We start from the raw sequence: 26306 nt of genomic DNA, 5'->3' as shown, positions 1-26306 counted from the left end.
GTATTTCGTCTGCCGCTACATTCTGAGTTCAAATTCCACCGAGGTCGACTTTGCCTTTCATCCTTTCGGGGTCGATTAAATAAGTACCAGTTACGCACTGGGGTCAGTCAATATAATCGACTTAATCTGTTTGTCTGTCCTTGTTCCTCCCCTCTATGTTTAGCCCCTTGTGGGTAGTAAAGAAATAGGTATGACAAGATCCCATGGGTTGGAAAACTGTGTCAGGTTTTAATGCTTGCAATGGGCATTGTTTCAACAGCTGCATGTTGTTCTTAACCTCAGCCACTTTACAACATATACTAGGTGCCTTTTATTTGTGTCATCAGCACTATTGAGGTTGTCATACAGCTTGTATTGTTAAGATTCCCTTCATCTGAGTGAGGTCATAGTAGAGAGGGAGGCAGCTTTAGAGGGGGTGTGGCTTCCTATTTTCTTTTTAGATTTCAAATTAGACTTTATAGATATTTAATTCTTAATATCATCATCATCATTATAATCATTTGATGTCCATTTTCCATGCAGGCATGAGTTAGTTTGACAGGAACTGGCAACCCAGAAGACTTTGCCAAACTCCACTGTCTTCTTTGGCATAGTTTTTACAGCTGGATGCCCTTCCTAATGCTAACCACTTTTGACCATGATACCGGCAGCCTTGTGGTCACCAAATAATTTACAAGACAAGACCCTTCAACTGTGGGAGGGAACAGTATCGAGGGAGGGAGAGAGAAGATGAGGAAACACTACACATTTGAGACAAACAGAGATTCTTTACTCTAAAACAAAATCTATCAGAATAGCTCCAAATTTAATATTCCATCTGAATCGCTATCACCTTCTTTCTATAACTCACTTATTTTCAACATATTCTGCAACGCTTCAAGCAAACTGCAACAGTTATTTTCTATAAAATTTCAATTCTGAGCAAAATATAAAAATGTAACAAATATGGAAATGCAAAATTAGAAAACGTTAATGATTTTATTCCATAAACAGAAGCAAAATATATACCCCCACTCCCTTTAGCGATGAAACAAATTAAGCGATGGCTCCAATTAAATTGCTATTTTTTTTCTTCTTAGTTTTCAGAAATTTGAACTATACTTTTTAAACTCGTTTCAAACCAATTAACTCGAGATTCAAAAAAACAAAAAAAAAGAGTTACGATTAAATTTGAAAGTATTAATCTGTGGACAATCAATGAAGACTGGTTTCGTGTGCTAGACTATAATCAGAATTCATACATGTACTCTTAAATCAGAAATGATTAAAGCAGTCCTGACGATGTTTAAAAGCAGAAATAAACTGGTAGCACCACACAAACAACTGATCAGATTAGCTGAATTGATTTGAATGTATTGCAATGCATTGGCCAGCAATAATAATGATAAAAATAACCTACACATCTGCAGAGCTATCCACACATCTGTCTATGTAACACACATGTATGTATGTATGTTTGTATGTGTGTATATATATCATCATCATCATCATCATTTAGCGTCCGTTTTCCATGCTAGCATGGGTTGGACGTTCAACTGGGTTGGGGAGCCCGAAGGCTGCACCAGGCCAGTCAGATCTGGCAGTGTTTCTACAGCTGGATGCCCTTCCTAACGCCAACCACTCCGAGAGTGTAGTGGGTGATTTTATGTGCCACCGACACAGGTGCCAGACGAGGCTGGCGAACGGCCACGCTCGGATGGTGTTTTATGTGCCACCGACACAGGTGCCAGACGAGGCTGGCAGACGGCCACGCTCGGATGTGTTTTTATGTGCCACCGACACAGGTGCCAGATGAGGCTGGCGGACGGCCACGATCGGATGGTGTTTGTTACGTCCCACAAAGCACGGAGGCCAGTCTATGCGGTACTGGCTACGGCCACGTTCGGATGATTTCTTGTGTGCCACCGGCACTGGTACCACAAAGATACAAATTCCATTTATGTTCATCTATTTGATTTGTTTTGATTTGATTTGATTTTCACTTGCCTCAACAGGTCTTCACAAGTGTCACAAGAAGGAAGGTATGCACAGGTGACTGACTACGTCCCAGGTAGGGGCACGGGTATGCCTGACTAGTCTGCTGGGTCTTCGGATGGTGTTTTATGTGCCACCGACACAGGTGCCAGATGAGGCTGGCGAACGGCCACGATCGGATGGTGTTTGTTGCGTGCCCACAGCACGGAGGCCAGTCGATGCGGTACTGGCTACGGCCACGTTCGGATGGTTTTCTTGTGTGCCACCGGCACTGGTACCACAAGTGCCGAAGGCAAGCTGGCAGAAACGTTAGCACACTGGGCAAAATGTGTAGCCATATTTCGTCTGTAGTTACGTTCTGAGTTCAAATTCTGCCGAGGTCGACTTTGCCTTTCATCCTTTCGGGGTCGATAAATTAAGTACTAGTTACACACTGGGGTCGATGTAATCGACTTAATTCGTTTGTCTGTCCTTGTTTGTCCCCTCTGTGTTTAGCCCCTTGTGGGTAGTAAAGAAATATATATATCATCATCATCATCATCATCGTTTAGCGTCCGTTTTCCATGCTTGCATATATATATATATATATATATATATATATATACACACACACACACACACATCGAAACACATAAACATAAATATATATATCCACATACATACATATACACACACACACACTAACATACATATGGTAAGTTACAAGTGCATTTTTAGGTTTCTTCCAACCAACCAATTCAATGGTTTTACTAAGATTTGGTGTACAGGAAGTACCTGTGCAGATCAATAATTTTCAGTGGGTGTGGCTGGCACTGCACTACCCCCACCTATTGGCCCAAGAAGACTTTCACTGGTGTGACATGGAAATTGATAAAACCAGGAACTTCCAAGGCCTCAGGTTTTATTTCAGAGAATTCCTTCTCCTAGGTAGATTATACCTATATATACATACATACATACATACATACATACATATATATTTATTTATTATGCACACACAACTAAATCCATGCATATATATCTATGTATACATATATTAATATACACCTATCTATCTATCTCACAAAAGAACTGAAAGCCACTAATCTTAGCAATAAAGAAGGAACAGTATCTGGGTATTTATTAGAAATGTAGAAAATTACTTATTCTGTGCAGCCAAGACAAAAAAAAAAGAAAAGAAAAACAAAACAAACAACAGTGACGCAAGATAGATTAGTCGAATATACAGCTCCTAGTTATGTGATCAGAAGACGAATGGATGTTATACTTTGGCCGAATGCAACTGTAAATAGAATGTGTCACACAGAAATATATTTCCATTGCTGATTACAGTAATCTTTATAGGTAACTAGTTGGATGGTAAAAAATTGCAACAGGCTATGATCTATAACCACAAAAAAAGAAAGAAAAAAAAAACCTATCCCAAATGATTATGCACAACAGCATAATATGTCAGAGAAATAAACCATCTCTAAGCAGCATAGAACTACCAAATTTTTTGGCATAGCCATACTTAGATTTGTCAGGAAAATCACACAAAGGATTTGAAGAAGTTAGTTTTAGAAAAGTATGCACAAACACACAGCTGAAGATGAGTAGACTTTTTATATTTTTTGCATAGAAATCTCTCCTTTTTCTATAAGTGGTCAGAGGGAAGGAGTTTCAACTGAAATTAACTGCTTCAAAAAAAAAAATCACTCAATTTTTTTGTGCAATCAGACATGGTAAAATGCATACAGAGCAATAGAGGAAGAACTATTTTGTAAATGTAATAAACAATACAAGAGAGGAAAAACAAAAATTTTGAAATATACAAAGATGTATTTGAAACATTAAGCATCTCTGTATAAATGTGTATATTGTTGAAAGCACTATTCTATGGAAAATTTGGTTCAGAATTGTAAAAAAATCACAAAGTACAAGAAAAGTTCACTGACAAGATTCTATCGAATTTTCTTTTCTATTAATGATGATAATAATAATAATGATATATCTACTACTACTACTACATCATCACCACCACCACCACCATCATCTTTTACTGTCTATCTTTCAAAGCTGGTGTGGGTTGAGCAATGTGAGAGGATCCAACTATTCAAAGGTGAGTCGTACTTCACAGTTTGCACTGACATGATTTCTACAACTAGATGTCCTTCCTAATACCAACCACTTTAGAGAGTGTACTGAGTATTTTATCATGACACTAACCTTCATGAAGTCACCATCTAGCTTGCAAGACTAAGATCTCTTTTGTCTGGGTGGGGACTACAGTAGAGAGGGAGGCAGCTTTTTGCTGGGAGACAAGAGTTTAAAGTATGAAGGAAAGGACCAGAAGAGAACAAGTTTCTTGCAGCAGAGGAGTTACATGGCTACTCACAGTACAGAAGAGAAGATGGGAGTAACACCAGTGTGGGTGGAAAAAGTTATAAATTCAAGTTAATGAATCTGAATTCTTCAAAAGATGTTGATTCCGAGTGACATATCCAATGAAAGCTAAATGTTATGAACTGAAATATCCAGTTAAAAATAACTGCTAAAAATAGCTAACATATTGAGAAAGGAAAAATTAAACAAGAATTAAAACAGAACAGATTTGTAACAAATGTGAGATCTTTACCTACACAGGATATAACCTTTAAACAAAGAGTTATCCAGTTATTCACTAAATTTGCCAGAAATTCAACTGGAAATGGAATACAAACTATTAAGAAAAAAAAAAGGGGGGATAGTACACACAAATACTAAGCGACTTTGTGAATGTCACTAGAAAGAGTATTGATATTAATTGCAGTCATACTTCATGCTCAGTGGCAGATTTGGAAATAGCAGTAAATCAATACTGTGGGGGAGGTAAAAAGCCAAGCATTATACACACAATTTACTTCTATATAAATTTCCTATTTGTGATACCTTGTCTGTTCTAATAGTTTGTCTATGAATAACCAGATTCTAATGTTTTTCTTGATTTAGTTTAATTTGGCGAATAGTAATCTCTATATAACAAAAGCTGATATAAATGTAGGTTGGTTGGCTAATTTATTTTTCCACCATCCCTTTATGTCAGATATAGTGAGTCAGAGAAAGAGAATGAAATAAAAAGAGATGTGGAGAGAGCTAATATAAGAGATGCAGGACAAATACACATACTGGCCTTGGTGGCAGACAATGAGTAAAGGAATACCACCTACACCCACCAACACACTCTCTGAGTAAGAGAGAAAGAATCATAGAATGAGGAGGAAGGAACAAATGAAAGGAGTAATAGGAAGAGTTTAAATTTTGCAGAAACAGGTTTTGCGACGGAATAGACTGATTATGTTGCTAAAGTTTAGAAAAATAACATATATTTATTGCAAATATACAAATGAGAAATTCATTTTATTTAATTTTATTTCAAGGTAATAAATGTTTTTCTCTTGAAAGTTAATATCCATTTCATCATTTTGTATAAATGCCAAGAAATTTGATAAAAGTTGAATTACAATTATTATAAGTATGCCTCATTTCCTGATATTATTCACTATGGTAAAAGTATAGTTTGGAAGTAACTTGTATGACATGTATCTAGTATCATACTCTAGTATCTGTAATAAATTGAACAACTTCCTTTTTACATCATTTTTAAAGAACCCACTATTTAACTGCTTTAAAATTCTGATGAATTACCTTAGTGAGTACAAGTGAACTTTCATTCACTTAATACTTCATTAAAATTGGCTATGTGTTACCTCACTGTGCACTCATCTTTGTTAATAAAAGAAAAACTATTATTGATTTCTGTAATTGACTATGTGGAGACAAAAGATGAGAATAGTTTTCTTTAAAAATGTTTCAAAGATTCAATTTCTTAAATTATTAAAAATTTCTCAGTTAAAAATCAAATGTTGCTTCTTTTATAAATTGTCTTAACTAGTCAACCATCATTTTCCTGTCTTTTTAAATGAAGTCTTCCACGTGAATCTTAACAATTCCAGTTATTAATAGAATCATTTTTAACATTTAACTATTAGTATAATAGAGCTGGTATTTTACCTGTCAGGTAAAATACCAGCTCTATTGGAAGTTAACATATGCTTACTTTTATGACATTACTCTTTCACTCATTTTAGTCATTGCATTGTGGTTCCACCTTGAAGAGTTTCGTCAATCATATCAACTCCAGTATAATCAACATCATCATCGTTTAACATCCGCTTTCCATGCTAGCATGGGTTGGATGATTTGACTGAGGGCTGCACCAGACTCCAATCTTGATCTGGCAGAGTTTCTACAGCTGGATGCCCTTCCTAACGCCAACCACTTCGAGAGTGTAGTGGATGCTTTTACTTGACACCGGTATGAGGGCCAGTTAGGTGCTACTGGCAACGACCTCGCTCGAATCTTTTTACACATGCCACTGGCAGAGGCGCCTTTTACGTGCCACCGGCACGGAAGCCATTTAGCCACTCTGGCAACGATCACACTCGGATGGTGCTTTTAGCACCCTACTAGCATGGGGCTCAAGTGCCAGTAAGGCGACACCGGTAACAATCACACTCAAATGGTGCCTTTTATGTGCCACTGGCATGGAAGCCGGTTATATATTTTGAGTCTGTTATGTATTCTATTAGTCCCTGTTTTTGCCAAATAATGTGAGTTCTTTTATTTTTGTTAGCTTTTAAATCAAAGCTGATTTTTACCCATGAACACTCAAAAATTATGGAAACACTATTTAGGGTTATCTGCTACATTTATAATTCGAAAGTGAGCTAGTAAGCTTTTTCCCTTACAAAGCAGTTTGATGAGAAGATTTGGTTGATAATTCTAGTCGGTCAACTAACAGCATGAAAATGAACTGCATTAATTGGTAGTTTTATACCTTGCTTCCTGAATCAGAACAAAACACTTCTGCAAAGTCTTTCAACCACAGTAAATGTTTACCATAGCTTTTAGGCTTCTTTTTATGACTTCCTTAATACATTCCTCTGAATGGGAGATCTAATACAGAAGATCTTAAAAAGCACTCAGATCTGCTTAGGTTAATTGAAATCTACTTTAGTTCTAAGCTTCCATCAAAATTGTAGAAAATCTTTTTCAAGCAGAACTTCAAATAAATGCAGAGAAACTTTGACGAAATGAATATATTTTGAAGTCATTACCAAAAGGTTTTTACAAGAAAATCTATAAAGCATATATATATATTTTAGCTTACAGCCAAGTAAAAATGATTAAAAAACTAACAAACTTCTTAAATTTATAAAAATAAACCCTACAAAGATAGAAAAAAAAAAGAAGAAAGAAAAACACGCACACACACACACAGTAGCAACAGTGTGGAAGCACTCCGTCGGTTCTGACGACAAGGGTTCCGGTTGATCCGATCAACAGAACAGCCTGCTCGTGAAATTAACGTGTAGTTCTCGGGGATATTCAACGTGACACAGAGAGTGACAAGGCCGGCCCCTTGAAATACAGGTACAACAGAAACAGGAAGTAAGAGAAAGTTATGGTGAAAGAGTACAGCAGGGATCACCACCATCCCCTGCCGGAGCCTCGCGGAGCTTTTAGGTGTTTTCGCTCAATAAACACTCACAACGCCCGGTCTGGGAATCGAAACCGCGATCCTACGACCGCGAGTCCGCTGCCCTAACCACTGGGCCATTGCGCCTCCACTGTAGCAGCTGTAGGATTTTAGTGTCCATTTTTCCTATCCTTGTAAGGGTTGGATGGGATTTTCTATGGTTGTCTTTCTTGTTACTATCTCTCACTTATTTCCAAGCAAGGTAAAATTTCTCCATGGCCAGGCAAGTGTTCACAAAAGATTAGAAACAAGGAATACCCATGACTGTGACATTTGTATGCATCTATCATGCGATATCAAGACAGAGGGACACAAACACAGACACACACCCATGCACATATATATATATATATATATATATATATATATATAGGCATACATACATATACCTACAGATGCATAAAGCATGCATGCATATGTACATACATACATATACAAACACATACACATGACAGGCTTCTTTCGGTTTCCTTCAACCAAATCCACTCACAAGGCTTTGGTTGACCTTGGATTATAGTAAAGAACATTTGCTCAATATCTAACAGCAGGCAATTTTCAGTGAGAAGAAACGCCTATGTATGTAACTATTTACGTTATTTACATTTGATGGATATTTGTCCTCGTCTTATTTGTTGTTAACACATTTCAGCTGACATACCCTCAAGCCTTCATCAGGTGTCTTGGGGGAAATTTTGAACCTGGGTTCTTATTTCTAAGGTATTTTTCGATATTATTATTATTATTATTATTATTATTATTATTATTCAGATCACTGCTTAGAATTGAATTCGGAATCTTGGGGTTAGTAGCCTGCACTCTTAACCACTATGCCATATAGAACTATATTACCTATGCATGTCAATGGAAATGAGTGCATACACACCTTTGCTTGCAAGATATTTTTCTATACTACATCCCCCAAATTATATATAAATTCTACTATCAACAATTCAATAGTCTTAATTACTCAATCACAAATTCTAAAAAGTATTTTAAGACAAAAAGAAAAAAAAAAGATATTTAAGTCATATTTTGTAAAAGTGAATGCAATGACAAGATATATAACATCTAAGAATATATCTATGAACACTCCACTGAATATAATTCTGAATGGAATTATTAATCGTATTTGGAATAAGCTAAAATAATAACATTATGGTTTAAATGAAGAATCTATAATAAAACCAGGATGTATGGGAATATTGTAGATATACATCTATCTTTATTTGTGTGGTATTTGATAAAAAAAAAAAAAAAGAAGAGAAAAAAACATACAAGTGGGAACATTTTCCAACTGGGAATCTAATGACATTATTTTCAGTACAAAAATTTCAACAGCTTGGATAAGATTTATGAAATTTACAGATGTCAATTCAAACAAAACTTATGAACAAAAGAGAAAAACACCCACTCATTCATACACATATAAAATTTAAAACCTTACAAAATTAGTTATTTTAACCACCACCATCCATCATTATAATATCAACTTTTCCATGCTTGCATGGGTTAGATGGTACTTGCTGAGGCAGATTTTGTATGGTCAGATGCACTTCCTTTCCTAACCATCACCTGCTTTCAGGTAAGCTTACATTCAACCCTAGCTGGACATATTTTCATAGACAATTGGAAATGAAAAGTACCACATGCAAGAAGGTGACAGTAATAAGACAAGGAGTCACAAAAGCACACATCCATATACATGCATGTGTATACAAATACACACACACACACACACACAATATATATTTTATTCTTTTCTCTTGAGGCAAGTGAAATCGAAATTGAATTCGAAATCGAACCAAATTCGACGACTGGCACCCATGCCAACCTCCCTTCATTGGACACTAAAGTCTACTTGCGAAGACCTGTTAGGGCAAGTAAAATCGAAATTGAACCGAATTCGATGACTGGCACCCATGCCAGTGGAGAACTAACAGCTCCATCCAAGCGGGACCACTGCCAGAATAGCTGTCTGGCTTTCATGCCGGTGGCACGTAAAAAGCGCCATTTGAGCATGATCATTACCAGAGTCGCCTTACTGGCACTTGTGCCAGTGGCACGTGAACAAAACATTTGAGCGAGGTCATTGCCAGTGCCACTGGACTGACTCCTGTGCAGGTGGCACGTAAAAAACACCATTTCGAGTGTGGCCGTTGCCAGTATTGCCAGACTGGCGCTCGTGCTGGTGGCACATAAAAGCACCCACTACACTCTCGGAGTGGTTGGCGTTAGGAAGGGCATCCAGCTGTAGAAACTCTGCCAGATCAGATTGGAGCCTGGTACAGCCATCTGGCTCGCCAGTCCTCAGTCAAATCATCCAACCCATGCTAGTATGGAAAGCAGACATTAAACGATGATGATGATGATGAAGTATAGTATTAAGAATGTCTTCAAAGGTTTGGTCAGCAAAGCCATCATCAAACTGTCAATACTATTCTTGTTAAAGCTTAATAAATTTAGACTCTCTTTTCTGATTAATGTAAAGCTGTTTTCATAATAAATGAACATAAAAGCAAACAATGTATATAAAACACGAATAAGAATGGAGACAATCACAGTTTTAATTGGTGATTACACCATTCATTACCATTGATTGTTTTCATTGTGCCAGAATATTTAGATACAGAAAGAACAGGTATAAAATACCAGTCAAAAATATATGCTAACACATTATCAAGGTAATCCAAAATGCGCTAAATTCAAAACGAACTAAGAAAATGCTTTTAATAAACACAGGAAAAGAGTATTATGAAGAAATATATTATTCTAAGAAAAGTCAGTTTAGTATTTAACTTTTGATGATGTTAGTAGATAACGAAAGAATAAAAAAAAAAGACAGAAATTATATATATATATATATATATATATATATATATATATATATATATATATATATATGTGTGTATATTGGCAGGGCTTACTGCTAGGGAGTCGGCCGTATGCTAGAAATATACCATCAACGGTCAAACTACAAGGAAATTCTCCAGAGGGAAAAATACAGCGAACACCAGAACCAACTTTGGCGGGCATGACAGATGAAAATTTATATAAAAAACAGAATTAAATGCATACCTCGGTTTCAGCCTTAACAAGAGAATTACTTACGCAATCCAAATGTCCGTGCTTCTTCAGTGCATCCGTTCATAGTAATGTAAACGGCAAAGCTAACCCCAGCTTTCGTGCCAGTACAGACACGTGTGTAGCTTTACCGATTACACTAGTGATAAAATTTCAAATGTCTTGGTTCTGGCGCGCTAATAAATTTCTGAGGCAAAGGGCTGCAGTAAATAATTCACTGCGGTTCGTGCTTAGTACTAGAGAACGTATTTATTTCAATATTTAAATAATGAGGGAGATAAATTAATATTAATTTTAATATCAATTTAAAACCAGTAGTCTAGCATACAAAAATCTGAGGAGTCAGATAAAATTCTAATATATGTGTATATTGGCAGGGCTTACTGCTAGGGAGTCGGCCGTATGCTAGAAATAGACCATCAACGGTCAAACTACAAGGAAATTCTCCAGAGGGAATATAAGTTATATTTGTCTCATTTTGTCTAAAGTTGTAAGACACCTGTTGTTATCCTGTTATTAACCATTCTTGTTTTTATTTTTGTTTTCATTTTTTGTATCTATATTCGTCTCTGTTTTGCATTTACATTCGTTCCTTTTCCCAAGAAATCTAATGCTCACAGCTTAGTTTTTCCTTGGGGCTGGCCATGTTGGAGCAAATATCAGAATTAATCAGCCGAAATTTGCTATGATGATCCGGTTTCTGACTGAAGATTAAAGGCTTCGAATGACCTGTCTGTTTTCTGTGTTCGTCTCTTTGTGTATTTCACGTTCTTGTTTCTTTATATATAAATTTTATTCCTATATATATATATTATAATATATATATATATATATATATATAATCAGGTATGTGCAGTCTAGGTAGGCAGTGCTTACCTTGAATAAAATAGATTGATAGCAACCATTTTCCTTTTATGACAAAATATGCACCCAATTCAATAAAATTATGATGGTTACTCTGATTACTATGCATAAAATGCAAAATATTTTATTCTTTTGTAGATTAGGTAGGAATAATTCGCCCTGCCTTTCAATCTCAGCATTAAAGCTACGCATAGTACTGCTGTAGTACACATGCTGCGTACACTCCTACAACATCGTTTTCTTAACGTCCTATAAGGCAGAAGTAAATCTGCCTACAGCTCAGTTGCGTGCATGTGTTTCGTTTATTTTTTGTGTTTTACTACATTTAGGTCACCAACTGCCTACTCTGAGTAATTACTGACGGCATGTGCCTGATATATATATATAATATATATATATATATATATATATATATATAATCAGGTATGTGCAGTCTAGGTAGGCAGTGCTTACCTTGAATAAAATAGATTGATAGCAACATTTTCCTTTTATGACAAAATATGCACCCAATTCAATAAAATTATGATGGTTACTCTGATTACTATGCATAAAATGCAAAATATTTTATTCTTTTTGTAGATTAGGTAGGAATAATTCGCCCCTGCCTTTCAATCTCAGCATTAAAGCTACGCATAGTACTGCTGTAGTACACATGCTGCGTACACTCCTACAACATCGTTTTCTTAACGTCCTATAAAGGCAGAAGTAAATCTGCCTACAGCTCAGTTGCGTGCATGTGTTTCGTTTATTTTTTGTGTTTTACTACATTTAGGTCACCAACTGCCTACTCTGAGTAATTACTGACGGCATGTGCCTGATATATATATATATATATATATATATATAAATAAATATATATATATGAGTGGCTGTGTGGTAAGATGCTTGCTTCCCAACCACATGGTTCTAGGTTTCTTCTGCTATAGCCTCAGGCGGACCAAATCCTTGTGAGTGGATTTGATAGATGGAAATTGAAAGTAGCCATTCATATATATATATATATATATATATTATATGTATTTGTGTGTCAGTGTTTGTCCTCCTACCAGCACTTGCCCCCATAGCTTAGCAGTTCAGCAAAAGAGACTGATACAAGAAGTACTAGGCTTACAGAGAATAAGTCTTGAAGTCAATTTGTTTGACTAAAGGTGGTGCTTTAGTAAAATAATAAAAGAATATATATACAGTCCTTAAGAACTGGAGCAATGTGAAATGAAGTGTTTTGCTCAAGAACACAACGTGTCACCCGGTCCAAAGACTTCAACTGCAGGACAGTATGACCAGTTGAAGTGTGTGCAAAATCAGCAGCAGTTGTTACATTAGTTACAAAATTGATTAAATATTGGTTCTGTTTTTCATTGCTGTTCTTTTAGCTAACTTGGAAACAGGTGAGAACTGGTGATAGGACGGGCATCCAACAATAAAATAATCTACCACCTGATTCTGTCTGAGCTACGCAAGCATGAAAAAGTGAATGCTAAAACAATAATAATGATGGTAGTTTTGTACATCGTTACGTATGTGGTGACCCTCCTTCATGCAACCAGGTGAAGTTTCAGTCATTCAGCAGCTATATAGCCATACACTGGCTACATAAGTGACCAGTGTATGGCTATATAGCTGCTGAATGACTCTCTCTAGAGCAGGAAATGGTGAAACTTTTCACTGTCTACTTTTGTTTCAACTAGTTTTATTACTAGACACGCTTCAGTTGAATGAGACATTGATTTGTTATATCTCAATTCCGCAAGGTATCCAACCAAGTATATTTATTTCCAGCCTCTTATTTCAGCAATGCTTTTCATTCACATGTGATCTAAAAGAACAGTATTTCTAGAACTTATTCATAATACAACTATTTCTACAACACTTTTAACTCAAACATTGTTTCTTATGAGTGTTATAACTGAAAATGTTTCTTGTTCCAATCCTAAAACATTTTTGGAAGTAAATAGGCTGGTTAACAGCAGCAAATTATTATACAAATTGGGCCTATAGAGGTCAAACTTTTACTGGTACATAAAAAATAAGAGAGAACCTAAGTATAATGCTTTGTTGTATCCAAATTTTCTACATTAGCAACCTTGACTTGTAATAATTTGTAATAGTCAAACTGGTCTTTTCTGATAACATCTACCAAATCTATCTTTTAACTTACTGCTGTAACTATGGTAATCAAATGGCACTAATATTTGGTTGTAAACATAAAGCTGCCTCCTTTCTGACCAACAAGCCAGCTTTCTGGTTTACACACAGAACCTCAATTTCCCGATTCATAAAATAATATTACAAGATACACTCTACACCCACATTATAGGCCCTCACTTCAGCTAGAAATAGTGCAAACTTGCTGAGGACAATAGATGAGCTATGAAGTACCAACTGTAGTAGTAATCACCATGTGACTCAGATAATCCCTAAAAGGGACCAATATGAACTCATATCAAGAACTCGGGTAAGCTCAATGATATTACCTCAATATCTTCATATATACATTGCCTTTCACGGCTGCAGTTAATACTACAGAAGTTTATAAGAAAACTATTTCAGCTTGCAAACTAACTCAGCTTCCACAGAAAACATGTGGTTCCAAGTAAAGTAAATTCCTAATTGTATTCACAGTAAAACACTAATACCATCCCTCGGTCATTTTGTACAAATCTCCCTTGCATTTGGTGTATGCACAACCCACTTGCATCTGGTGTATGCTTATCACTCCTGCATGGATACATCATGTAGAATCCACTTGCATCTAGCAGACACATGCATATAGAGCCCACTTGCATCATGTACACACATCATATTGATTCTACTTGCATCCTGTACAGACATCAGGCAGAACCCACTTGCATTTTGCAGATGCACACATGCAGACCACGCATCTTACACACTAGACAGACCCCACTTGCATCTTGCACACACTTCAGACAGAACTTGCTTACATCTTACATACACATCAAACAGAAATCATTCGCATCTTGTGTCTGCACATACGTAAACTCCACTTGCATCTTGTACAAACATAATGCACACCCCACTTGCACATCATTTAAGCACCGGTTGCATCTTACACATGCATACATAGGAGACCCTCTGTTAATCTCTTCACAGACACACCATCTATGACACTCACTCCTCTGAGTATATTTGTATGATTGTTCGATTTTTGTTACTGTCTTTTGTTTTCCTTTCATACTTTTTGGTTACTGTTTTTCAAAGAAATCTAGAAACGGTTAATGAAGAGCCATCTCATGTAACCAGATGAACTTGTAGTCATTCCTTAACCTTCACTGGTCACCTGGACCAATGACAAGGCAGAAACCTCTCAGCCATGCACAGACTATAAAAGCAAAACTCAAATCTCTTTCTTCTCTGCAGTCATGAACCAGAGCAAGAACACTGGTTATCGTCTACTCTTGTTTCAGCCAGTCTTAATATAAGATATTTTCAACTGAATGAGTTATTGATTTACTGCATCGTGAAGTCACCAGGTATCTAATAAAATATGTTAATTTTCTTTCTTTTATATCAGTAACAATCTCTATTCACACTATATATGTAACCAAAGAAATTTCTTACAAGAACATAAGCATAGCACCACTTCTACAATACGTTTTACTCAAACATTGCTTCTTATTAATGTTGTAATTCAAAGATTATTTTTCTCTAGATAAATTACTCTCATTCAAATTTACGCATTTACAAACTTTTCAAAATGAAAATGTACAGTTTATTCAGATTGAATGATCACACCACTGAGGACAGGGGAGGTCTACTTTCAAGTGAAATGTAGAAAATATAAGAGAGCTTATTATAGGTAGTAATACTGAAGGTACAATCTTCAGAGAGAACATCTTTGCAAACTATATTCTAGGTTATACACTTGTCACCTCATCTACTTTTGGGAGTTGTTATCTATTATCTTTATTTTTATGGTAAAAAAAATAAACAACCTTAAATATGGAACGAAATTGGAAACATAATTTATCTATTGTGCTGGTAAAGTTTTAATAAATCTTGATATGCTTTCTTAACATCCTTAGTTTCATATTGGTGAAACATTAGAGTGGTTTGATTTAAACTCAGGGTACCATTTAGTAAAGTACAGCAGTTGCTCCTCTGAGTTGTGATTCAAAACTAAATATATCATTAATTTATTTAACACACCTAATTTAAAATATTTATCGATCAGTCAATTGCCTTACATCATCATTATCATTTAACAATGATGACATGGGTTGGATGGTTTGACAGGATCCAGTGAGCTACAGGACTGTATTGTTCCATGGCAAGCTGGCAGACCCACTAGCACACAGGGCGAAATGCGTAGCTGTATTTCGTCTGCCGTTATGTTCTGAGTTCAAATTCCGCCGAGGTCGACTTTGCCTTTCATCCTTTCAGGGTTGAGAAATTAAGTACCAGTTATGCACTGGGGTCGATGTAATCAACTTAATCCATTTGCCTGTCCTTGTTTGTCCCCTTGTGGGTAGTAAAGAAAAAAAAAAATGTATTGTGTTCCATGTCAGCTTTGGTATGGTTTGCCCTTCCCAATGCCAACCATTTTACAGCATGTAACTGCTTTACATTGTGTTACCATATATACATCTGATTATGTTCCTGATTTGATTCCATAGTTTACCTAAGTGATAGTATTTGCTAAGCATAATGGACAATTCACCTGACCCTTGTTACGAGCAGAGTACATACAAACACACACAAAGTTATCCTAATTATCATCTCAACAAAATAAACCCTTTTTACAGAATTTATTTGCGTACTCTATTATTTCCATATATTACTAATAATATAAAATATAATTTAAAATATGCAAATTAAAACAAACTAAATATAATTATATCATAGTTAGGAAAACACTGGATATTTAAGTAGAAAAGGGGAAAAAAAGGAAACTCAACAGAAGTTGAAGAATTTGAGAAATTTTGTTGGATTCATTTTGATTTAGTACCATGAAAAACACATGACAAACCTTTGAAGAATAATGATTTATGAAAATAATAAAATAATTCATTTGTTTATTGTTATGAAATAAATGGAATTTTATTGATTATTAGCAATTTTTGAAAATATATAAATGGATGTTATTATTATCATTCTTTTTATGTATTATCAATATTTTGTTATTATTATTTATTTATTTATTATTTATTTTTTTGGAAATTCAAAGCACAAATGCATACAGCTAATCAGGTAATATAAAGTTGTCGTTAATATTTTCTGAAAACATTAGTGCAGCAATAACAAAATCAAACTTAAATATCACTTCAGTTTTTTTTTTTTTTCTTAAAATGAAAACAAAAAAAAAAAAAAATTCAATAATTGTAAACAACTTTAGCAACGAACTTCTTCCAATCATAATATTCTTCTAATGCGACGAAATGTGAATAAACTAAAATACACATCACTGAACTAACCGCTAAGAGTGATACGAGACCAAGAACAAGTTTATTGATCGAGAGATTAAAGAAAAGCAGACGATATCCGCTGCTTTGCACGGCAGCTGGACTAATAATCATCGTAGGGCAAATGATATCAAACATTCTTTTTTTTTTAAAACCACAGCTCAACAAACACACCTTATCATTTATAGCAAGCTGAAGAATTATATCTAAAATCAATTAATAATAGTTGGTTTTTCATGTTTTTGTCAACTTTTACACCAATATTCTTAAGACTATGGCAAGCACTTTACCAAAGCTATGAACTTTTGAAATGGTATTCTCGTAAATGTTTCAAATAAACAGTTTCAGCTGTGATACATGCACATAGCAAATAACAAGTTTTCCACAAATGTAGTCTATAGTGCTATAATGCTTGCACACCATGTATGTGTCTTGCTCAACATGTGGTGGAGAGATAATACAAAGCTGGCAATAAGTATACAGAAGTATAGTGGATCTTTGATAGATTAGCAGGTACCTAGATTTTAAATTTGTTGGTTATGGAAACATTAGCAATGAGGGTACTTATCATAAGTCAAGGACTTCTGGAACAGTAAATAGTTCTTGTTGACATAATTAGCAATGGTAGGAGTTTTGGAGAAAAGGTAGTAAAATATAAAAGGGGTGGAAAATGAAGGAGTTGGTGCTTTTGCTAAAAAAATTTTTCTTTATGGGGAGGGGTATACAACAACTAAAAGTGGTAGGCACCAATGTATTCCGATGAAAATGCAGTCAACAATTGTTAGGTGTGAACTTAAAATCATCATTATTTAACGTCCGCTTTCCATGCTAGCATGGGTTGAACAGTTCGACCAGGGTCTGGGAAGCCAGATGGCTGCACCAGAATTCAATCTGATCTGGCAGTGTTTGTACAGCTGGATGCCCTTCCTAACGTCAACCACTCTATGAGTGTAGTGGGTGCTTTTTACATGCCACTGGCACAGGTGCCAGGTGAGGCTGGCAATGGCCACGATTGGTTGGTGCTTTTTACGTGTCACTGGCACGGAAGCCAGTCAAGGCAGCACTGAAATACTGGATACAATAAACGACACACCTTTCTATCTTTTATCTATTACGTATCTATACTGACAATGGTGATGGTAATAGCAGTAATGATAAAAGAAGGGGATATTAAGATGTCTTAGCATGAGAGAGTATATCATTAAATTTATATCTTCAAAATGGTTCTAAAATCTATATTAAAAATAAGAAAAGTATTTTGCACTCATAACTCATCTAAATTGGTTGAAGATAAACAAAAATATTCCTCTTCTATTTTCCTTCACTTATATGGGCCACTTTAGGGCTATAACTTTTCAAGTTATGAGGCACTTATTACTAGTGGTGTTGCTATGAAAAAAAAACATTCAATCTACTTAGTAAAGACGGTGCTAAGCAGAGGATTAAGTTGGGGATCCAGTCAGAGATACGATGCCAAAGAAGAGAATGATGCATAACAGTCGTCCTCAGACTGTCAAAATCTCCAGCCCATGCCAACGAGGAAATCACATGTTAAATTATGACGAGAAGGATAATGATGTAAAAGATGCATCATTAAAATGGAAGGTAATTCCATTTTAGATTTAAAAAAGAAAAAAAGATTTGGTTAAATCATATAATTAAAATCCATCTTCTAAATTAATTTAACAAATGTGTAATGAATAATCACAGCAGCATGTAGGTTTAATGAAGTATACAGATGTTATATAAATATCTCCTTTTATATCAATTTTATTGCTATTTTTTTTTCACATTCACATTTTATGCACATTAACCTATTCTAGGCATTGAATTGGATAATTCTGAAGAATAGGTACAGGTGTAGCCATGTGATAAAGATGCTTGCTTCCAGACCATGTGGTTTTAGGTTCAGTCCCACAGAGTGACACCTTGGACAAGTGTCTTCTAGTATAGCCCTAGGCTGACCAAGTCCTGTGAGTGGATTTGGTAAACAAAAACTGAAAGAAATTTGTCTCGTGTGTGTGTGTGTGTGTGTGTGTGTGTGAATGTGCGTGTGTGTGAACGTTGTGTGTGAACGTGTGTGTGAACGTGTGTGTGAACGTGTGTGTGTGTGTGTGTGTGTGTGTGTGTGTGTGCATGAACCTTTCTCTTGATAATGTGATGGTTGTAAATGAGTGCCACCATCATATAAGCGGTGTTATTTGTTTCCAGTCTGCTGTGAAAAACCTGTCTGCCCACAGGGAAATAGTACCCGACTTGAAAATAGATGAGGGTTGGCAGCATAAAAAAATATCTAGCCATAGAAAATCTGCCTTGATGAATCTCATCTGACCCATGCAAGCCCATGGAAAACCAGACATCAACCATTAGCATTTAAACTGGCCATATCTGGCCAAAATGTTCTACTTGTTTAATGCTCAAACTGGCCAAATCCAATGTCATACACCTACCCTACAATGTCATTCTAAAAGTAAACAAACACATCATTGAAATCTCAAAGCTACAAGATAATGCGTGATTAATAGAATGTGAATAAATAAGAATTACATTTGACAGAATAATGTGAATGCTAAAAGGGTTAAAATGGTCGTGATGATGTATATGTTAAAACTGGATAGCCTTTCCAACAGCATGTACATGTGGAGGCGCAATGGCCCAGTGGTTAGGGCAGCGGACTCGCGGTTTCGATTCCCAGACCAGGCGTTGCGTACGTTTATTGAGAACAAAACACCTAAAGCTCCATGAGGCTCCGACAGGGGGTAGTGGCGACCCGTTGTACTCTTTCGCTCCAACTTTCTCTCACTCTTTCTTCCTGTTTCTTGTCCCCGACTTCCTACGCAACCGCTGAGCCTGGATGCGCATTCATCCATCCGTCGATGCTCTCGGTGTCGGGGGTCGACCTGCTTTCTCTTCTGCGGGTCTTACGAATAGCAAAGGACCACGTATCAGACTTCTCCCATTCTGGATGAAGACCACTTCGCTCAACAAACAAACAAACAGCATGTACATCGATAACAACAGAGTGAAGTGATTTACCTGAGCTTTACTAGGATGTGGGGCTCCCTGAAATTCTATTGTCCCATAAGCATCTGTCGGTTTCACTTCAGTGTGGCGGAGCGGATGCCAACGTTCTTCTGTATAGTCAGCAGCAATTTCCCGTGTAAGGGCAACATGTCTATCTTCTTCCCGTCCACAACAACATCTGCAAGGAGTGATGAAGGCAAAAGGTAAAAAACACAAATAAGATATATCACTGCTGTGTCTGGGGAGTGTGTTAAATAATAAGGCACAAAAGAAAATGATTCTCCCCAGACACAACAGAATATGCTTCAACACATGAACTCATATAAAGAATCTTGCAAACCAAATCCAAAAACGAAAGATACATCACATTTAGTATAATAACATACTGTCTACTGATCTGTGTTGTCATATATCAAATTACAAAAGCATTACTTTACTGAAATTAACTGGTTTCTGGAAAACATAACCACTATGTAAAAATACCTTTATATAATCTGAACGCTGTGTGGATTTTTACAAGTTTTTACAGGTGATGGAGATGTGGCAACAGCAAATCATCACAGCAGGATTATTGTGAATTAGGTCTTAAGACCCGTTGTTAAACCACAGCAAATATTTGTTCAGGCTTGTGGGGTAACATTTATGTGGTCAATAAAACTGCTAGAAATAACAAACAAATCTCCCTCAAATCATATTCAAGCATTTTTTTTTTTTTTTGAAAAACAGAACACAAGAATAAAACCCAATATCTGAAAATATAATGGGGTGGTCAGGATGCATATTTTTCAACATAGGTCTGCTGGATAAGGGCAAACCTGGGATTAAACAACAACTGGATATCTGCAGGTTTTTATGTCTTATGATGGTGAACGCACATTACTAACAGAGTAGTGAACGCATAATCAACATGATACTTTTATTTCCACATTAAGTTTTACTGTTTCTAAACTTGGAAGTCAGTCTCACCAAAACTGTTTTTTTTTTCTATTAATTTTAAAAAAAATTAAATACAAAGCAAAACGGTATCTTAATACAATGAAACAACATTTAAAATTATAAATCGTGATAAAACATTTTACTCCCACCAGTGTTTCGTGTGTCATTTCATGAGGCAAATTGCGTACAATAAGATCTTTAATACAAAGGTAGGTGTAACAGTTTAGTTCTCATGTACAATGTGTATCTGGGTTTAAAAATTTGGAAAAAAATATGCTGGTTATACATGAATAAATAGACTAACTTTAAGGAAGTTCTTTTTTATCATATTTCCTCTTAATTTTCCTTTTTTGGTTATCTTGAAAACAATGATTTAATCTTTAGTTTGTTCCTTTTATGATGTGGTTTTGACTTATTCTTTTCTTATATTCTTTTACTTGGTTCAGTCATTTGACTGCGGCCATGCTGGAGCACCACCTTTAGTTGAACAAATCGACTCCAGGACTTATTCTTCGTAAACCTAGTACTTATTTCATCGGTCTCTTGTGCCGAACTGCTCAGCTACGGGGACATATGATGGGCTTCTTTCAGTTTCTGTCAATCAAATCCACTGACAAGGCTTTGGTCAGCCCAAGGCTATAGCAGAGGAAATTTGCCCAAGGCACCATGCAGTGAGACTGAACCCAGAACCATATGGTTGGTAAGCAAGCTACTTACCACACAGCCATCAAATAATTTTTAAAGAAATATATTAATTTACATTATCCAGGGTGCACAATTGTAATATATTGATTTAATCCCCATCACCTCTATTTTTGGAGAACACAAGATACCTCTTTATATACCGATGTATTCAATAAAGGAAATTGAAATTAAGGACATCAGTTGTGCCTTACATTTTGGTTCCTCAGAAGTAAGACCTGACTGAGCATATTTAGAGTGTTGATTCCAAAAATGGTATTAGTTAGACTCAAGCTAATTAAAGATCTGCTATTTTGATATCAAAAAAGTAACACTACTGATGCTTTTAATATATTATTTTTCTACAATTCTCTTTTTTTGATATATGGGTTCTAAATTATTACCAGACAATTCTTTGTCTTGCACAGTACATCTCTACAGCTCTTTAAGTTGGATTTTAAATATTTATGGTATATACATAGAGGTGAAGGTACATGGCCTAGTGGTTAGGCTGTTAGACTCATGATTGCTAGATCAAGGGTTCGATTCCCAGGTTGGGTAGCATGTTATCTTCTTGAGCTGGACACTTCGCTTCATGCTGTTCTAGTTCCCCATGGGAAAATCTTACACTGTTTGAAGCAGATCCAGCTGGTTTCCTCAAACATTTCATAACCCAGGATGTTCACATCATCACTTTGAGCCAGAGACAGAGACAATCTAATCAGTGCAAACATTCCTCCTCACCTGCTCCAAAGAAGGCCTAAGTTGTTTCATCTGCAGGAAAGGTGAAGATCCAAGCACTGCAACACTGATGGAAAAAATCTGTGGACTGCAAGGGGGAACGGTGTTGAAAAATAAACTTCATTTGGTCCCATTCCATGAGAGTATCTTAGTTTGCTGATGAAATTTTCAGCAAACCCTTGTAAAATGGTTGTGTTGTATCTTGGGTGGGTCATTATGCTGCAAATAAACACATGCAGTGGCTCTATTTCACTCCATTTGTCATTCATCATCATGCTGGCATGGGTTAAACAGTTTGACTGGAACTGATAAGCCGGAGTACTGCACTAGGATTTGGAATGGGTGCTTTCACGAGCCACTGGCACAGGTGCCATTTATATGACATTGGCAATGGCCACAATTACGATTGCATGGGTGCCATTCACATGACACTGGCAACAGCCACGACTACGGTTTCACTTGGCTTGTTGAGTCTTCTCAAGCATAGCATATCATCAAGGTCTCAGTCACTTGTCATCACCTTCATAAGGCTCAACATTTGAAGATCATTCTACCAGCAACAGCCATGACTGAGATTTCACTTGGTTTGATGAGTCTTCTTGAGCACAACATATTACCAAAGGTCTCGGTCATAAGTCATCACTTCTGTGAGGCACAACATTCAAAGATCATGTTATTGACTTATAATAAAAGAAATGAAACAGAACCAGTACATGTGTTTATTATGGGCATAATCATCCCCTTATCATCATCATCATCTTCATTTAACATCTGTTTTCTGTGCTAGCACGGGTTGGAAGGTTCGACCGGGGTCTCTACCAGGCCCAGTCTAATTTGGCAGTGTTTCTACAGCCGGATGCCCTTCTTAACGCCAACCACTCCATGAGTGTAGTGGGTGCTTTTTACGTGCCACCGGCACAGGTGCCAGGGGAGGCTGGCAGTGGACACAATCGGTTGGTGCTTTTTACGTGCCATTGGCACAGAAGCCAGTCAAGGCAGCGCTGGCATCGGCCACGATTCGGATGGTGTTTTTTATGTGCCACCGGCACAAGTATCACAACTAAAAAAAGTCTGCATCAATACTAAATTTCATATTAAAAAAATCTTGTAAACCAAATACAAAAGTGAAATATAAAATGATCACTCATTCAATGCATAGGAAGCTTCAATTATAGAACTTTCTAAAGAGAGATTTACTACGAGTCTCATTTAAGGTTCTATCTGTAATCTGTTGTTATACATATACCTCCACTTCCTTTGTACCTCCTTTTAATTGTTTTTATATCCAGATGAAATCTTTCTCATTGCTCTTTGCTTAAATCCTCAAACTTCTGTGGAAAGCAATTTAATTGATTGTGAAAGTAGAGGACCTTGATGCTCATGTTACAGCCAAGTCTATTAAAATTGCCTGCCTTATAGTTTCCAAAAAGGTTAATTAACAATTAAAACAAACAAATATTATACACAGAACTCAGTGTGATCCGCTGGACCTAGGAAATAGGGATCTTTTATAAGTTCTTTAATCTGATGACAATCAAAATCCCCAGCTTTAGATTTTCCGATGCTCAGACCATGAAAATTACGGTATAAGTAGCCAAAGTAGATATTGCCTTTGTTCAGCAATTTATTCTCATTTTCGGAACAGAAACAAATTGAATTAATGATAAGTAGTTGCTTTAATAACATTTAATATATTAATAGCATTAATACTGCCAATTTTGTAACAAAATGTTGGATTAAAATGATTAGAATTAAAACATTCCACCAATATTTTATGTTAATTTATGTTCCAAACACTAGCTTAATAATGATGAGGTTGTTTTATTAAATTCTTCATTATTTTCAAAAATAACTGTAACAAAGGCAGAGAATTTCAAAAGAAATATAATAACAAAAGGGTTAATTAGGAGCTGATGCCATGTTTTGAAACAGCATTCCAAAAAAAGCAAGAATGGGCTTTGTTTCTAAGGTACTAAAATATAAAATGCAAATGTGGTCCCTAAACTATAAAGAGTTATGGTGTATCATCAAAGCTAGAGATGATGGGAATAAGAATGGTGTCTTTGGAATCAGTGCCCTAAATACACCCATGAAGAGTTCTAATTTCTTAGACACAAAAAATGTCATTATAATCAGGAACATTTTTAGAGATTATCAAAAAAAATAGGCGCAGGAGTGGCTGTGTGGTAAGTAGCTTGTTTACCAACCACATGGTTCTGGGTTCAGTCCCACTGCATGGCACCTTGGGCAAGTGTCTGCTACTATAGCCTCGGGCCGACCAAAGCCTGGTGAGTGGATTTGGTAGATGGAAACTGAAAGAAGCCCGTCGTATATATGTATATATATATGTGTGTGTGTGTGTATGTTTGTGTTTGTCCCCCTAGCATTGCTTGACAACCGATGCTGGTGTGTTTATGTCCCCGTCACTTAGCACTTCGGCAAAAGAGACCGATAGAATAAATACTGGGCTTACAATGAATAAGTCCCGGGGTTGAGTTGCTCGACTAAAGGCGGTGCTCCAGCATGGCCGCCGTCAAATGACTGAAACAAGTAAAAGAGTATATCAAAATCTAAAAAAAAATTAGAGGGAAAGGGCAGAAACCAATGGAAGTTTAAAGTAGAGTGACCCACAAATTATTCCAAAGCAAGTAAGATGCAAGTCAGTAAAAGTTCTCTTGCTCAGTGTTAACATTTAATAAAATAAAGAAAAAAAGTCTTACTTTGAGTGATCTCTGGAACTGGGAATAAATCTAATACATTCCCGTTTACAAAAGACTCTCTCAATCCAAGCTCGCTGGCACTAAAAGAAAATAAAAAGACATAATTTAAGATTTTGCTCAAAGGAGAGGAAAAAAAAAGAAATCAGGATAAAAAGCAAGCAGCCATCTAAAGGTATACCTTGAAAAACTTGCATGTAGAAAATTTCTTGATTAGAACCTTTTACAGTTATAATTCAAAGTTTAACATTTAAAGACAAATAAAAACTGATATAAACTATAATATCCAAAGATTTTCAACATTAAGAATTACCACAAAAAACAAAAACAAAAAATAAAGACAATACTGCCAGCCCACCCCAAAAAACAAAAAAAAAAACAAGCACAAAATGTTTAATAATATGTTAAAAAATTGATGTTAGCATCAATGATGGAGAGTTTCAAAGTTATTAATTGGAATCAATAAATTATGTTGCTTTTTGAAAAACAATCTATTTTATAGATCTTGAAAATGTTATTTTAAAGGAAGACATAAAAGTGAGTGGAAAACAATACAAAACAAAAGCAATATGGATACCTAATGAAGCAGACTAAAAAGAGGATTTAACTCTAAGTAATTAAACTGCCAGTTAACGATAAAAAAAAAAAAAGTTTTTGATACATTTATTAACAAATGATCTTTAAAAAAAACTGTAAAATAAATAGTAAATAAAATTAAAGAAGTTCTTGTAACTATGAATTATTATTTTTTTCTTTTGCCTTGGTTTAGAAAAACAATCATATATAAACATGATCTAGTTTTTAAACAAACACACAAAAAACAAACAAACAAACGATTCATTTATAGTGATCACATAGTTAGAGCATTATGTAACTTAGAACACATCTAAATTGTTCATTAAAAGCCATCTCGCAACAAAAGATCTATATTATATGAAACAAGAAAAGGCATTGCAGTGAGTGCAATAAAAGAATAATGGCATCCATAATCATTCTCAATATGTTCTGTCAGATTTGAATGTGAACACATTAATCACAGTTGTATTTTGTCTATGGAGACAAACTTCTTAAGAGTGAATATGTCATGTCATTTTTGCTATGTCACTGTTTTGATTTTTCATTGCTCTCTATGCATGCAACAAATTATTAATAACAGAATGTTATTCAGGTAAAGCTTGATGGAAGTTGAAAGTGATTTCTTTTTAAGAAAACAGGCAGGTCAGGGCTCTCAACTGTTACTTACACTCCTTGAACATAAACGGTTACAGGATTAACAATGTATTCATATACTGTGGGGCTACAAATTCA

General features: G+C 35.8%; 1 protein-coding gene across 11 annotated transcripts in view; it reads right to left on the bottom strand.

Moving 5' to 3' along the window:
• LOC115216453 (transient receptor potential cation channel subfamily M member 3) overlaps positions 1-26306 on the bottom strand; it is an 841279-nt gene that overhangs the window by 239108 nt on the left and 575865 nt on the right. For all 11 annotated transcript variants that reach the window (XM_036506322.1, XM_036506319.1, XM_036506321.1 and 8 more), the window contains 2 exons: positions 25002-25081; positions 19936-20101 (listed from right to left, as the gene is read on the bottom strand). In XM_036506322.1, the coding sequence (XP_036362215.1) occupies positions 19936-20101; positions 25002-25081 (246 nt within the window). The remainder of the gene's footprint in view (positions 1-19935; positions 20102-25001; positions 25082-26306) is intronic.

This window comes from Octopus sinensis, linkage group LG10 (genome assembly GCF_006345805.1).
Source record: "Octopus sinensis linkage group LG10, ASM634580v1, whole genome shotgun sequence".
Classification (NCBI taxonomy): domain Eukaryota; kingdom Metazoa; phylum Mollusca; class Cephalopoda; order Octopoda; family Octopodidae; genus Octopus; species Octopus sinensis.
This window is presented reverse-complemented; position numbering and strand designations above follow the sequence as displayed.